Source organism: Panulirus ornatus, chromosome 71 (genome assembly GCF_036320965.1).
Source record: "Panulirus ornatus isolate Po-2019 chromosome 71, ASM3632096v1, whole genome shotgun sequence".
NCBI classification, from domain to species: domain Eukaryota; kingdom Metazoa; phylum Arthropoda; class Malacostraca; order Decapoda; family Palinuridae; genus Panulirus; species Panulirus ornatus.
In genome coordinates this window covers 12,509,742-12,526,182 of record NC_092294.1, presented here as the reverse complement: position 1 = coordinate 12,526,182, position 16,441 = coordinate 12,509,742, and the positions used below count along the sequence as shown (strand labels likewise).

The 16,441-nt window shown below is 40.8% G+C and overlaps 2 protein-coding genes across 3 annotated transcripts in view; one reads left to right on the top strand and one right to left on the bottom strand.

The window, feature by feature from the left end:
• Positions 1 to 3,926, bottom strand: part of EloA (elongin A) — a 47,441-nt gene extending 43,515 nt beyond the window's left edge. For both annotated transcript variants that reach the window (XM_071660502.1, XM_071660503.1), the window contains exons 1-2: positions 3,797 to 3,926; positions 1,974 to 2,228 (exon numbers count right to left, since the gene is read on the bottom strand). In XM_071660502.1, the coding sequence (XP_071516603.1) occupies positions 1,974 to 2,228; positions 3,797 to 3,874 (333 nt within the window). In that variant the 5' untranslated portion in view covers positions 3,875 to 3,926. The remainder of the gene's footprint in view (positions 1 to 1,973; positions 2,229 to 3,796) is intronic.
• A 221-nt stretch (positions 3,927 to 4,147) lies between these two features.
• CngA (Cyclic nucleotide-gated ion channel subunit A) overlaps positions 4,148 to 16,441 on the top strand; it is a 186,061-nt gene continuing 173,767 nt past the window's right edge. The window contains exon 1 of the mRNA XM_071660434.1: positions 4,148 to 4,387. Within this exon, the coding sequence (XP_071516535.1) occupies positions 4,364 to 4,387 (24 nt within the window). The 5' untranslated portion in view covers positions 4,148 to 4,363. The remainder of the gene's footprint in view (positions 4,388 to 16,441) is intronic.

Here is a 16,441-nt window from a genome sequence, read left to right as displayed (position 1 = left end):
TGCCTCATTCCACTAGAAAATAAAATTTTAAAAAAAAGAACTTGGTAAATTATGAAACCATGTTCATTCCTGATGTCACCATGTGTCAACATTAAGTTTACATTCAAACCTAAAACATGCTCACTAAGAGCATATTGGGTATGAAATAGAAGTAGGCATGTAAGTACATTTCACACACAACTGCAACTCCAACCTTAGCAAGGATTCAACCACAACAAACAGAAAGTAACCTCATCCATTCTCTATCCATTGTGCTTAATGTACTGATATTAGAACCCACTACTTATAACAGTACAGTACTTTATACTGTACCTATATCATTTATGAAATACCTCCACTTGATCCGTTTGATTTGCCATCTGTCCAGACTGATGGGAAACACAGTTTAGTAATCAAAGTGTTCACTTCAGTATAAGATGCAATGCATGGCATGGCTACCAGGTGTTGAACAGAAACTTTTGCAGCTGTCTACTCATAAATATTATTGTAAGTATGAAATCTGACAGTATTTTGACCAAAAATCCCACCCAGCTAAATAAAGTTGATTCAAAAGATAGCTGTATGCATCTTAGTGTGCATTATAACCATGCATTTTTAATAATGTAACTAGAAACTATGGTTTCCTATGTTTAGCAGTAAAATCATTTTAACTCTTAGATGTTAAATCATTTTACAATAAATGAGTATGTAGTATCATAAGAATATATCATTTTCAAACTGAGGAATAACTGACATGATTTACAAAATTATCATGGGCACTTTCCCTGCACAAAAAACAAGTTCAAATTAGACTGACCCATTATCAATGAATACAGTACAAAATTAAAATAATTTCCCAGTATCTTAAATATTACAAACATCAGAGTGCATCTGCTTTGCTACATACCTTAATGTCAAGAAAATTAAGAAGATAATTTGTAAGTAAAGTGACAGAGATAGTATAAGATGGTGTACTGGGGTAGTATAAATACACTTAAAAAATCTATGAATCTATGTGAAAAAAATATGACAGCAAACACAATGGATGTGTGGGAACAATAAGGTGAAAAGACTATGGTACCAAGTCAAGAGTACAGTAATATCAAGGTTATGTGTGGCAGGGATGAATGTAAAAAGATTGAGAAAAACCTATGTTGTTTGGAGGAGTTTAAGCAAGAGCTGCCCTCCTGTACAATGGAGACAAGTAATGACAATCATCTATCTATCTAGCTGTTGATCTACATCATAGATGACCTTTTCTGTATTAAAAAAAGGATAAGATCGCTGATTCTTTTTCAATGCTTTAATTACCCAATACCACCAATCTTAATTTCATGCTTTAATTACCCAATACCACCAATCTTAAAATCTTTCTGCATCAAAAACCAACAAACAAAGGCTTGAAACACTTGCCAAAAGATTTTGCAACATGATATGGCTATTTACATTCCTTAAAATATGAAAAAATTTCCACCAAAGTTTTGTTTATGAAATGCAACACAATGCCATTACCGTCTCTATCATTACTGACGATGTGCTTTAACCATAACCTCTGTCTGTTATTTGATAAACAATGACAGTTTAGAAGGCTGTCTTAAAGGTTACATTCATTAGTTTACATAAGGTAGTTAAAGGTGGTACATCAGGATGTTACTGAGGGTGAAAATAAGCAGCAGACCACAAACTGGGACTAAAGTTTGAAAGAACATAAAAATCATCAGTACAACTAAGAGGGATAATATGAAATTACATTTTTTTTGGCTTCTTTTCTCCCACTACATAATACATTCTGGTTTATTCAGATTTTCCTTTTCCTGTTACCATTTCCACTCTTCATCCTTCCCTGTTCACTTGAAATCCCCACAAATTAGTCTACCTAACAATAAGACTTATTCTATCATGCTTTTCATTGAATAACACAGAAAAAAAATAATTAAACACATGATAAAATCATAACATTATTGCATCCCTGATACAAAGACCGATCAACCCACCCTCCTAGGTGCAACTGGGCTTGCATTGTCTCTCTCATCACCCTCATCTTCCTCTACATCCGCTTCTCCTTCTTCTTCATCTTCCTCTTCTTCAGCTGTCACCATCACTTTCCATTTGTTGACAAGAGCTCGTGCTTTTTCCCCCACTAAGCCTTCATAATGACGAAGGGCGTTGACTGTTCGGCCAACTCCAGTTTCTTCTAAATGGCTAACAGTCACATTTAGGTATTTCAGTTTGTGAATGTAGTACAGTAACTGAAAAGAAAATATAAGGGACAGATATCGGTAAAGGAACTAAATCAATCCAATAAATACTTTTCACTTAGCCTGTATATAAAGCCATAATATCTATCTTACATAAAAGGCATTCCTTACAGAATACCATAATCACTGTGCATCTTCTCAAATCAAAAACTCTCTCACAAGCAAAGGATACCATAAATTCCTTCCAAGTCTCAGTCAATTTTCCTTACCATCTACAATCACTCATACTCCATTAACTTTTATGTTTTTGAAACATGTCATTAAAAATGCATTCCAGAAGAAAAACATTAACATGCAACATGGTCGGGTGCTGAACAATATACTTTATATGATATGTTTAAAGATTAAAATCTTACAAAATATGGCTCAAATCCTTTAATAAGTACTCAATCTTTACTGCACTGAATGCAAATCACCATTCACAAAAATCTTGAAAAACAAACTGTGATACATTCAACCCTGTGACAAAATATGTTAACCTCAACACCAGCTTTTTCATGATTACAGAGTTCTGTTATACTTCAGGTCATACGTGATGCTTTGTTGCAATAGTTAAGCTAGTTACCTAAAATTACCTCAAGACCAATTTCTACAAAAGGATTCTGGTGTTGCCCAGGATCTTTTTACAGGTTCATGCAGCCTAAGGCTGCAATACTTCCAGTGGTACGTAAATGATATCAAAACTATGAGTGACTTTAAACCCAAACTCAATGACCACCAACCATCCTTGGGTGTATAACAGGATAAGCCCATTATCAGAACTTTTAAGTACTGGTGATTCAGTATAATGAATATTCTCAAACTGTATCATAATTCTATTAAATCACGTCTAATCAGAGTACACCAAAGGTACTGAAAAGATTCTGTATATGTAACCTCCACACCAGCAATGTCATTACACTAGCATTTACTGTCTGCTCTGGTATTAAGCTTCATTCATGAGAAATCATTCTGAAATTACTTACTAACCAGTTTACTTGTCTCTTCCCAACATCATAATTCCAAACATATGGTTCTGATTCAATACTGTGACATAAAAATAAAATTCTCATTGATTTTCACTAACATTCCTCCTTTTATTTTACAAAACAAATCCTTCTAGTGTAATTAAAATATATGTGTAATGCACAGCAAAAGCGATGAAAACAATCATCAGGTACTTTTAAAGGGTCAAAATCATTATACTATCCTGTGAATTCACACCCCTGGTTGTACCTGATGCTGAAATTTAATGATCTACATTCTGTTATAATCACTTCCTAGACATTTTTTCCTTTTACTTGAAACTTGAATCGGAACTTGGATATAGAGCAATGTTTAAGCCCTTTGAAGAATCTCCAGGTATAACAAGTAACACAGGTCCAAGTCCATCCTTGACTGTGGAATATTTCTAAACAATCATCGGCACTTCGTAAAACACATTTAATTTACAAAAAAATTAAGTGATAATAAACTTTGGGACTCAGAACCACAGTTCCCTCCACACGGCTCACCAGCTCTACCACAGTCAAATATACAACAGTGTCGACAAGAGCATCATCTATCCTTGCTCTCCTTACCTTATCAGTCTCCTTAGTCTTAGCATATTTCTCTAATTTACGTTGGTACAGTGCAATCTGTTCCACAACGTTAGACATCTTAACACCACCACAACAGCTGAGCTGCTACTCCTGGATCAAGCGAGCTTCCTCACAAAACAATCAAATGAGAGACGTTTAGTAAACTCCAATTTTCTTCCTCTCTGAATGATCTTCAGAGAAATATTATTATCAGTCGACGTTACTACAAAGAAAAATTACAATGCCTCACCCTATATGAATTAGCATAGGGGGATCCTGGAGTAAATATCAGAGGGACGTTCTGGGTAAAGCTGCATCCCTATATCACTCCAGATCCGCTGCGGTAATTATCACACGTAAGGTTTGGATCTCGTGAAAAATATAATTGCCGAGGGAAAGAACTACCCTTATATGAAGATAAAAAGCTTCATCAATGTACAAGAGATAGCAGGAATCACTCCCTTTAAAGTATTCTATCTGTACAGGACAGTGAATTGAAAATTACCTCTCAAGAATAATTCCTAGAAGCTTGAGATCTGCAGTGAATAGACACAAGTGAATAGCCATATGAAAGACATTTTTTTAGTTTCGGTAAGTACGTTTGCCTCTGTGTTGTTTGAAATAGCAGAGTGATTCATTGTACATTATTGTTTCAAACATAGTATATCAAAAGAAAGAAGTTGGAGTTACTGCAGAACTCCTTATTGAAAGTTCAACTGGAGAAATTATTAATTAATTCCATTAAAGACCGTAATTATTGGATGTGTTTATTTTAGGGAATATTTTCCATTAGATCAACCTAATCTAAACTTAGTTTATGTCGAATGAGAGACTGTGGACTAGTAAGTTGCGCATTTTGACGGTGTTGTACACTTTTCCGTTCCCTTATGATAATACAGCCTCCTCATAGGTGACTTCTCGCTCTTGGTGTTGCTATTTGCTGACGGAATCCACACTACACACACACACACACACACACACACACACACACACACACACACATATATATATATATATATATATATATATATATATATATAGAGAGAGAGAGAGAGAGAGAGAGAGAGAGAGAGAGAGAGAGAGAGAGAGAGAGAGAGAGAGAGATGTAAACTAGTAAGGTCTATCCTAGTGATGCATTTTGGCGGTGTTGTACACTTTTCCGTCCGCTTACGATAATACAACCACCTCAAATGTGATTTCTCGCTCGTGATCTTAACAGTTACAGGTTAAATCCCCCTAGCTCCCTCCCCTTTTAGTTGCCTTTTTACGACACGCAGGGAATGCGTGGGAAGTATTCTATACTTCCCACGTATTCCCTGCGTGTCGTAAAAGGCGACTAAAAGGGGAGGGAGCGGGGGGGCTGGAAATCCTCCCCTTCCATTTTCAGTTTTCCAAAAGAATGAACAGAGAAGGGGGCCAAGTGAGGATATTCCTTCTAAGGCTCATCCTCTGTTCTTAACGCCACCTCGCTTATGCGGGAAATGGCAAATATGTATAAATATATATATATATATATATATATATATATATATATATATATATATATATATATATATATAGATAGATAGAGAGAGAGAGAGAGAGAGAGAGAGAGAGAGAGAGAGAGAGAGAGAGAGAGAGAGAGAGAGAGAGAGAGAACTTACTATCAAGGATCCTTTTTCAGCCTATCGCGTCATCCTTTCCCCTCCCACTTCTTGGAAAGGGAACCTTTCTCTTGTAAACAGATCAAGATAAGTTTGCAGTCCTCGATGTTTCGTTAAGAAGCAGGGGTGTAGTGAGGACAGGGGTGGCCTTTGGTCTTATTGTACGCAATAAGATACAGATATGTGTAGAGGTAGAATTGGATAAACCACGACAGGAAGTAATAAGCAAAATAAGGCAGAGGTACCTGACGTCAGATGCAGTTCACTGTGTCGATCCAGTGATGCCTGACATCAACGTACAAGGTGCCTCCACACACCACCGCGTCTTCACACACACCACCTTACACACCAGGCCCCCTCCACACACATGACCCCCTCCACACACCAGACCACCTCCACACACATGACCCCCTCCACACACCAGACCACCTCCACACACAAGACTCCCCCACACACCAGGCCCCCTCCACACACAAGACCCCCTCCACACACCAGACCACCTCCACACACATGACCCCCTCCACACACCAGACCATCTCCACACACAAGGCCCCATCCACACGTCAGACCACCTCCACACACAAGACCCTCCACACACCAGGCCCTCCACACCAGGGTTCCTGACAAGTCATGAGACAACCATGAGTGGGCAAATCTATGAATAGAAAGAGCTGAAGGTAAACATTGGCTCTCAGTCTTAGAAAAGATGGCATATTCTGGATGTCTTTTTTGTATTATATATATATATATGAATCTGTTTTTTTTTTCTGCCTGGGATACTATTATCTCTATAGAGCAGGTGACTGATAAGGGAAGTCTAGCGAAGTTATGAATGAAATGGAATTTATGCACACGTAGTTTCATGTGTACGCAACTCTTGTGAAGATCCGAACCATGAAACAGTAAAGAAAAGTCTTTTGATACAAAACATTCATTTACAAGGAAATTCCTCTTTAAGGCGATCGTCGAAGCTGAGCCTTTGCTGAGACTTGAATTTTCAAGGACTGATGACTGCAAGGAAAACCTCCAAAAGGTCCATTCTTTATAATCTTTGCCAACTTCCGAACGTGAACATTGAAAGGCAGTGATTGAACCGACGTTATCTCGACTCACAAGATGAGCGAAGCTTCGACTTCAAGTGGTCTGTTGACGTCATGTATCCGAAGCTTGGCACGTTCGCCAAACATAATGGCTATAAGCGACCTGATTCACCTTCCCATAACTCAATCTCGCACTGCTCAATAGTTGTAAGTATCATGAATTATATGATTCAGGCTTATGTGTGAAAATAATGTTTTTCTTACTAAGTAACCAAATGGTTTTTCAGGATATGTGGAACTTTTTTGTGTTTGTATCAATTACAGTTTACGTTCTGAACACCAGTGGATCACAAAGTAGACTAATGTCAGAGAGATTAGAGTGTCGATCTGTTCTCATATGAGCAAGGATCAGATCTGTAGTGGGAGCGCTTATGATCTTAACATCACCTTGAACACCAGATCATGATAATTAGGTTTTTCAGTTGGTGTTAACCAAGTGACGTTGTCGCATCTCATAACCCTGATTGTTCATGAGGCTAAAGCCGAAATATCCGACCGACCAAACACTGTCTGAGATGGTAAATTCCCCTCCCCGCCGGGCTAGGACTATACTTGGTTTTTCATGTGAACTTCACTTGTTCCCACATTCCAATCCTACACTGTAACCCCTTAAAGCGCAATGGTACGATCCTTGAGCACGACAGTTCGATCCTTGAACATGACGGTGCGACCCAAGAACACAACGGTAGGATCCTTGACCACGACGGTACAAGTCAAAGGTAGGATAGTCGTGCATTTAACCTTTCCCATTAAGGGTCAAGTCATGGGTCAGGCCATAAAACTCAAGGGTTATAGTGTCGTCCTCAAGAGTCTTACCTTCGAGCTCAAGGGTCGCAGTATCGCGCTCAAGGTTCGTGCCCTAGGAGTAGCCCTTATCAACCAGAACAATGTCCAGGCACTAACCTGCCTCACAGCGATAACCTCAATGCTAATTTGCTGAGTATTGGAACCTCGAGTGGTAATTGAGCACTGAGACCCAGGCGTGTCGTGTGTGAACGCCCACTGACCTCTACAATCACTGGGACAGTGTCATGAGAATTATTGATGGTTGGGCGACCCAGCGATGAAAGGGAAAGCCCACGACTGCGCCAGGTTAAGGTCGACTAAGTGACTGAGGGGTTCGAGAGATACGCAGGGCGTTTGAGTATCACGTACAGGATTGGGATCAGCGCCCTTGGAAGGGTGTAATATTTGTAATTACTTATGTCTACAGCGCGGGGAGGGTGTCCTACACCCATGGGACGCTATGGTGAAGAAGTCGTCAGGTCCTTCCAGTGGGTATGGAAAAGAGCGAGTCTGAGCAACGGTACGAAAGAATAAGTGCGAAGAAGGAATCACTAGACCTCCGAGGAGAATTACTTTCTCCTAAAAGATAATTTCCTCAATAGCTGAAGACACAAAGTCATCCATGAAGATTTCGAAAGGGGTGTAGAGTTCCCGGATATTGATGCTGCTGCCAGACACAAGATTCATCTGGCTCTGAGCATCACAGTGAGGAGATAAGAGAGTACATGAAACATATAACTTTTGGAAGCGAACCACTGGTGAGGCGACCTTTCATGTGGATTAGTGGTAAAGAAGACCACTGGAGTCGCCGTGGCATTGTGGAATTTACTTCTGCTGAATCACTGTCGGGGTTGGGGTTCGATTTCAGTGCTGACGTGTTGTGTGTGTGTGTGTGTGTGTGTTCGACTACTCGTTTCTCGTTCACTGCTGGCCATACGATGGTGTACCTTGTAAAAAGGAATGCAGGTAGCAACAGATCACTGGGCCTTCTCGACGCTCTCATAAGAGAGGAGATGAATACAGAGATTAGGGTGGAGAGAGAGAGAGAGAGAGAGAGAGAGAGAGAGAGAGAGAGAGAGAGAGAGAGAGAGAGAGAGAGAGAGTGAGAGAGAGAGAGCAGAGAGAAGATGCATGATAAGAACTGATAAGATTTGGAAATTAGGACTTGTGCTTCGATCATGAGTTGATTTTCCCTCTCAATTGTCTATTGTAGATATGTCTTTCTGCCCCTAAATCCGCTCATGTTGCCAGTAGTGGGTACTGGAACTGTTCATGGTTGAACTTGGTTAGTAAATAGTCATAACAAATTAACTTTAGTTGTTTTTGCTGATAAACTTATGTTGTAAATGTTGATCCCTTGAACATGACGTATACTCTTTAAGGACGACGTACGACCCTATAGTACGACGATACGACCTTTATGACGTATGATGATACGACCCTTTAGAGCTACGTCAAAGGTCACGCCATGATATCGAAGAGTCGTGTTGCCGTATTTTATGGTCGTACCGTCATGCTTATGAGTCGTATTATCGTCCTTATTGTAATCATTGATATATCTTTTAAACCTAAGTTATGGCCAACATAGAATTCCGTAACTATACCATCCCTAAGGTCCTTCCCTGATCAAGATCAACAAGAAGACTGAACCTTAAGAACATTATGATAAATAAGTGAAGAGATAAACAAACTAAAATTAAAGAAAAAAGTATAATCGAGTCCATGAATTGGTAAATGAGTGAAATGATGGCTCAGACAAGGCTCTAATGATAACATTCTAATGGGAAGATTCTTCATAAAGGTTATATTACAGTATTAGTGCATATGATTTACGATCTCTTTTTTTTCGTTATAATTGCCTGTTATTTGCGCTGTATTGATTCGTATTTCTACAGGCGATGTACAAGGTTCCCTCTACTGGTGTTGGACGTAAAGTTTCTCTACTTCCTATGCACTATGTACTAAGTTTTTCCCCAGCAGCCTGTGACAAAAAGAGTGTCACTGCGAACCACGAAGCCTACACAGAACCACCAGAGTTGAGAACCAGTCGTTACCTGGTTCCAGAGGTAATCACCAACACATTGATCATACACCAAGATGACATAAGACACAGCCAAGACTTTTGAGTCATTGACATCAGTAACAGACGTCAACATCTCGACAGAATCTAGCGAAAGGCCCTGCCTTAGCGAGGCTGTGTTCCCTGCCCGAGCGAGGCTGTGTTCCCTGCCTTAGCGAGGCTGTGTTCCCTGCCCGAGCGAGGCTGTGTTCCCTGCCCTAGCGAGGCTGTGTTCCCTGCCCTAGCGAGGCTGTGTTCCCTGCCCTAGCGAGGCTGTGTTCCCTGCCTTAGCGAGGCTGTGTTCCCTGCCCTAGCGAGGCTGTGTTCCCTGCCCTAGCGAGGCTGTGTTCCCTGCCCTAGCGAGGCTGTGTTCCCTGCCCTAGCGAGGCTGTCTTCCCTGCCTTAGCGAGGCTGTGTTCCCTGCCCTAGCGAGGCTGTGTTCCTTGCCCTAGCGAGGCTGTGTTCCCTGCCCTAGCGAGGCTGTGTTCCCTGCCCTAGCGAGGCTGTGTTCCCTGCCTTAGCGAGGCTGTGTTCTTTAGATAGCGAGGGAAAAACAGAAGAGCTCAGACCCTTGAGAGGATGATGTCAAGTAATTTAGAGATGGACGGGCGAGTTTGCGAGAAATCGGTTGTCACCATTCTGGAAATGGGTCAGTAATGGAGGTCATCCTAGGGAGGGGAACAGAGGAAACCTGATGTTGAGGCTGTGATGGGGTGTCGCCTGGTTTAGGTCCTCAGTCTGCCTTCGCTCGTCGCCCGGGAAGGACCTCGGGAGAGCTCGCCCACTCGGCCCCCTCGCCTGAACGGTGACTCCCACGCGCACATAGTGTGCTCTCGAGCTCAACCCTATAATCTTTTACGAAGATTTTGTGAGCGTGTGTTGAGGAGAAGCCCGGAGAATTATACCGTAAAATAAAAGAGACGTGTCAAGATGTGGTTCATGTTCGTTTGAATACGGGAAATATATTTTAGATTCAAAGTGAATGAAACGTGTACATAGACACTTTGATTTCTTTGCCCCTCAGGTGTGAGGGATTTCCTGTATCACGTGGAAAAGAAAGAAAGGGTAAATTGCCTTGTCGATCCCAGCTACAGTGTCTATGTAGCACAGGTGCTCAAAAGTTGTTTCGTGGAGGTCAGTTCTGATCTCTGAGGTTACTTAATTGGAACAATACAGGTATACCACATCCCATGTCTCGTGTATGTGTATATATATATATATATATATATATATATATATATATATATATATATATATATATATATATATATATATATATATATATATATATATATAAAAGACTGAACATGTGGCTATTCCATGTGTGCGTGTAATTACCTGTTTGTACTGTATTGCTAGTTAGTTTTCGTCTAGCCTCATCTCTCGTCCTTCCCTTACTGTCGCAGAACTTCTGTAGATCTCTGTATCCTGTGCACATTCATAATTTCATCTCTTTACTTCTTTTTTCAACAAGTTTCAAGATTATTATTATGTTATGGTCTGCGGTTCTTCTCTCCCCATATCTTCAGAGGAACTCTTTACTGTTGACATCATCAAACAGTTTTAAAAACTAAAAGTTTGTGGCCATATCACTCCTAACTCTTCTTTCTTTCAAGATGGAGAAGTTTAAGCTTTCTAAATTTTCTTTTTGATGAATTGCTCTCTTGACTGTGTGTGTGTGTGTGTGTGAGTGTGTGTGTGTGTGTGAGGACATTTCATTTGTGTGCGTGTTTTTGCAATGGGTTTATTTGCATGTAAATGTGTCTACGTAGAGAAATATGACCGAATGATTCTTCATCTCATATACATAAGTAACACGCTCATGTACACAAGTACAAACATTTACGCATCTCTGCGTATGAAATACACCCACACACGCACTTGCTTCCGTGGAGTAGCGGTTCACGCACGGGCTTGTCCGGGTTCAAGTTTTGGGCGTGGCAATCGGCCCACAGCCAATTCCATTTGTTCGTCCACCCTTCAGGGCAGGTCGATGAATGGGAACCTGGCTGAGGCTGGTCACGGTGTATGTGTGTGTGTGTGTGTGTGTGTGTGTGTGTGTTTGTTTAAAACAGACATAAATAAAAACGTGAGAGAGATATAATTGAACAGAGGCCATTACTGAAATAACTTTAATTTAGCGAGAATATTAAAGTGTTAATGATTTATGTGGTACATCACATGTTTCACTGTGAAACAGACATGAAATGACTACTTATCTCTGGAGCACGACGGTACGACCCTTTGGCACGACGTTACGTCCCTTGAGCACGACGGCACGACCCTTGGGCACGACGGTACGGCCATAAGCATGATGCACGATTCTTGAGGAAGACTCTGTAGATACTTGAATATGATGACCTGGTCTACGAAGTAATTATGTTGATAGCCAAGGCAAAGGCCATGTCTTCATACCCAAGGGTCGTAACGTCGTGCGCTCAAGGGTCGTACCGTCGTGCGCTCAAGAGTAGTACCATTGTCTGCTCAGTTCTCGTTCATATTTGTCATCCCGCCATGAACACAAGGTAAACTATCTTGTTATATAACAATATTCAAGTTCAAGTTCCCGTCAGATAGCGGTACTTAAGTTCGTAGGATCCTCGCACAGTCTGTGGGAGTCTTAAAGGGAATAGGGAGGAAAAAAAAGAGATGAGGGAATAAAGGAGACATGTTCCCATGTCTTGAGTCAGTAGATGTCTTTGTTAGAGTCTCTCTCTCTCTCTCTCTCTCTCTCTCTCTCTCTCTCTCTCTCTCTCTCTCTCTCTCTCTCTCTCTCGAATGATATACGCCAGCCCGGTTGAGCGAATCTTGACGAATCGTCTAATACAACTAATTACTTGTTTAAAGTCAACCAGTAATGAGAGAACTTCGATCAATCACTCGTAAATTACAATCATTTACTCGCTTCAGTCTTGGTCCCAGTCAGTCTTGTAATGATGAAGCCAATCCTTCTCTCGTTTTCCGGACAATTAAACAAAAATTCAGGTATTTTCACAGATGATTGGGAAAATCATTTGCTCATTTTCAGAGACGATTGGAGCAATTATTAGCTCATTTTGAGAGATCAATGTAAACTATGTGTGGGTGGTAACTTTACCAAGTAATTTTGCAAATGATCCAACTGATTCTACACTGGATTTCTCGTGTCAGTCTTCCCTGTGAGAGGCGAGGTTCTGGTAAGCCTTGAACTCTTTGATTACTTCGAGACAAACACAACCAGTGCTTACGAAAAAGGAGTTGACGTCTAATTAACAACCTCACAAGAGATTAAACACTTTAGGGAATAGAGTTGCTAATATGGATCGTCTTCCTTTTTTAATCCCAATTTCCATCGTCTTAGTATAATCATTTTTTCCCTAAAGAACAGGAATTGTACTCGTGGACCATCTGTCTTTCATCTTCGTTTTCTTTGTCTCTGATTATAATAATGTTTTCCATAAGTGTAAATCAAACATTTCCTAACAGTAGAACCACTTTAGGTAACACTGTTTTCGTATTTGAGCTAAGAGTGTGTTACATCTACTCAAGGTTTTTGTGTTTCTTGTTTAGTTTAACTTCTTAATGCGCCGGAGTCTTTGTGGTTTGTGTCCTTTATTTCCCTCGTATGGCTGGCACAAGCCTCCATCATTCATCACTGATGCAGTTTCCTGCTTCGCATGACCACCACGTTCACCATCATTAATTTTTCAACTGGCTCCTGTTCTCCACACGACCATAATTACCTCCATCAATCATCCTCATCACCTACTTGCATCTTACACAACATCAGGGACCTCATCACTCATCCTCACTACAACAACAGCGGTTCACAAAGTCATTTCGGTTTCCATAATCTAATTCACAACACATCTGCATTCATCGTCGCCTCTCGTCACCACCACCACTCACTTCCAATATACATTTGTATTCTACAAATGCTTCAAATCTCCAATGTTTATCGTCAACACAAGAGTAAATAATACAGTTAGTGTAGCCTCTCCAACATAACTGTTATTCAAGCACACACACAGAGCACTAATTACCACTCCTATATAGTTCTGTTATTGAGAAAACGCAGTAAAATTACTCACAAATGCATGAGTTTATGATTCGAGCTGCTCAAAAGTTTATTTCCTGAAACGTAAACAGTTTTATCAAATGAATAATTGAATCAGAAAAAGGAAGAAATGTTCTTGAAATGTATGTGTGGATAGAATTATTTGGTGTAGGAACGCTGTGTGTCAAACCACTGCCTCCGCTACCCTGAAACCTTGTCATGAGTATATCATGGAACTATTGGTTCGAATTGCGCAGCACTAGTCCGAACACAGTGTGATATATATATATATATATATATATATATATATATATATATATATATATATATATATATATATATATATATATATATATATATATATATATATATATATATATATATATATATATATTAGTTCGAATACTGTGTATCTTAATGTTCGGAATACGCTGCATTGGTTCGAACACTTTGAATATACATTGCGAACATCGTGAAGCTTGTGGTTCGAACTCGGAGCCATGTGTCTCGCACAGTTTGAATCTTTCTGCTTCATTCAACCACCATTCTGAATAGAAACTCAGAACGTGTAAGACGTAAACAGAAAAGACGAGGTGTTTTTCTGTAGCAGTTTCGTTTCCAGTCAAATGAAAGTGAAATTTTATGTGTTGTAGTGATCTAACGCCTTCAACGAGTGTGGCTAACATGACTCTTCTGGAATCTGTTTGAAGCAGAGAGTTAATTCAGAAGCATACGAGAGAAAACGAGTCAGTGTTCAAGGGTTCTCTCAGTGTCTTTCCTGGGGAGGGAGCAGCTTCGTCCCTTAGTGTCGTCTGTCTGCTCGTCTTGACCCAAGGTTTTGTACACAATCAGTGGATGTGTCCGGCTGGCGACACCTAGTGCCTTGCTCTCACTGGTAAGGTAAGTAAACATGATACAAGTTAAGCTTCAATTTCGGTATTTTTCTGGTGTCGTGTGCAAAGTTTAGGCTCTGATTCTAGCTTCTGACAGGTACTGTGTACGAACGAAACTTGGGATTTTCAGCTTATAGAGGGAGGAAGCCAACAATATTTGACGTTATGTTTACGTAGTGGGGGAAAGTAATTTCGCATGAATGGTTGTTGACTGTTGACCGTCGTCAGATTTAACGGTAGATTTATATTAGCGTTTGAAAGGTGGCACAAGTCAGTCCTTCATTCTAACGTTTGATCATTATCAGTTCTGCCTTAGTGATAGTCTACCACATTTATTGGGACTGTTAAGATGAATGTATAGGCAATTCTCCCGTGTTTGCTCGAGACTCTGTCTATACATCTAACGATAGTTTGGTCCGGTGGGTTCCATCCTTTGTTTACAGGTCGTCAGACTGTGTGGGAAAAGCCATTCGCTTGTTAAAAGCCAGGCAGTAATTATCCTTAAGGGTCAGGTCGAAGGTTATGTTATCACATATAAGAATTGTACTGTTGTGCTCAAGGGTCGCACCGTTGTGCTCAAGGATCGTCTCGTCGTGCTCAAGAGTCGTACCATCGTGCTCAAGGATCGTACCGTCTTGCTCGAGGATCATGTCGTACTCAAGGACCCTGTTGTGCATCATACCGTCGCGCTCGAGGATCATGTCGTCCTGAAGGGTCGTACCGTCTTGCTCGAGGATCATGTCGTACTCAAGGACCCTGTCGTGCATCGTACCGTCGTGCTCGAGGATCATGTCGTCCTGAAGGGTTGTACCGTCGTGCTCGAGGATTATGTCGTCCTCAAGGGTCGTACCGTCGTGCTCGAGGATTATGTCGTCCTCAAGGGTCGTACCGTCGTCCTCAAGGGTCGTACCGTCGTGCTCGAGGATCATGTCGTACTCGAGGACCCAGTCGTGCATCGTGCCGTCGTGCTCAGGGTCCTAACATTCGTGCTGGGGAATCGTTCCTTCTTGCTTAAGACATTAATGTTATGTCTGTCTATCTTTTCAATTTACTGGATATAAAAATACGAAGAGATAGAAAAATAGATGTATAGCTGGATATAGAAAGATAGATGTATAGACGGATATGTTAACCGACAAATAAATATACTTGTAGATACCCAGATAGACAGCTAAAGATGTAGACAGGGAAATAGTTAGGGAGACAAACAGACAAACAGACACAGATCTACCGATACCCAGGGGAGAATTCTTATAGCAGAAACTCATCACAATAAACACTGTAATAACAAAGCAGAAATTACAGCAATACAGTCTATAAGCGTAGCAAGTTTCTGTTATGCCAGACACTCGCTTTGATCAAGTGAATAACAACATGCGACACAGGATGGTTACGGGCCGCCCAAAAGAGGCTTGGCGAGGCGACTGCGTCACTTCCCAAAGTCTTTCGTCTCTTTAAGACGAAAGGATCGACAGATGGACGTAGAATATAAAGTTCTTTTACGTCAGGGTGTAATCGACGTGTGGCTTCATAAGGACATGGAGACTTGTTACAATACATTACAGTAATGCGGTATTCGACGTTGTTTGGAAATCGACACGTAATTGTTGTGTGATTTGTCATGTCGACGTGTGATGAATACATGAATTCGCACATGTGACTGATACAGCAATAAAATGCTAGGTCAGGCTATAGTGGGCTTCTTCCTCTGCTAAGATCTTCCTGGTTGTTCGTTGCTGTATAACTTTATTTTTGTCCCGTATTGTAGTAAACTGATATTTTACACTACGAAGGGAAGAATATTGGAGTGCAGTCATTTGCATCAGCACGGGATCCAGGGGCCAGGTTTAGATAAGTGCGGCATAGAGCATACAGAAGAGGACCTCGCTCACACTCCTAGGGTACTCCAGCTTGTGCCGGACGACCGGACGAGGTTGTTGCATCGTTACCTACGTCACTGAAGATTCGTAACATTACAAACAGCAACGAACTATTTGGTCCTTTCGAAAGATGGTATTACGAAGCGCGGGATCTGTCTGTATGTTTCTTTTATATGAAGACTTTGGTGTTACACTCGATCAAAGACACAGAAGGTTTCCAGAGCTATGGAGTGGATTATTTTGGATTC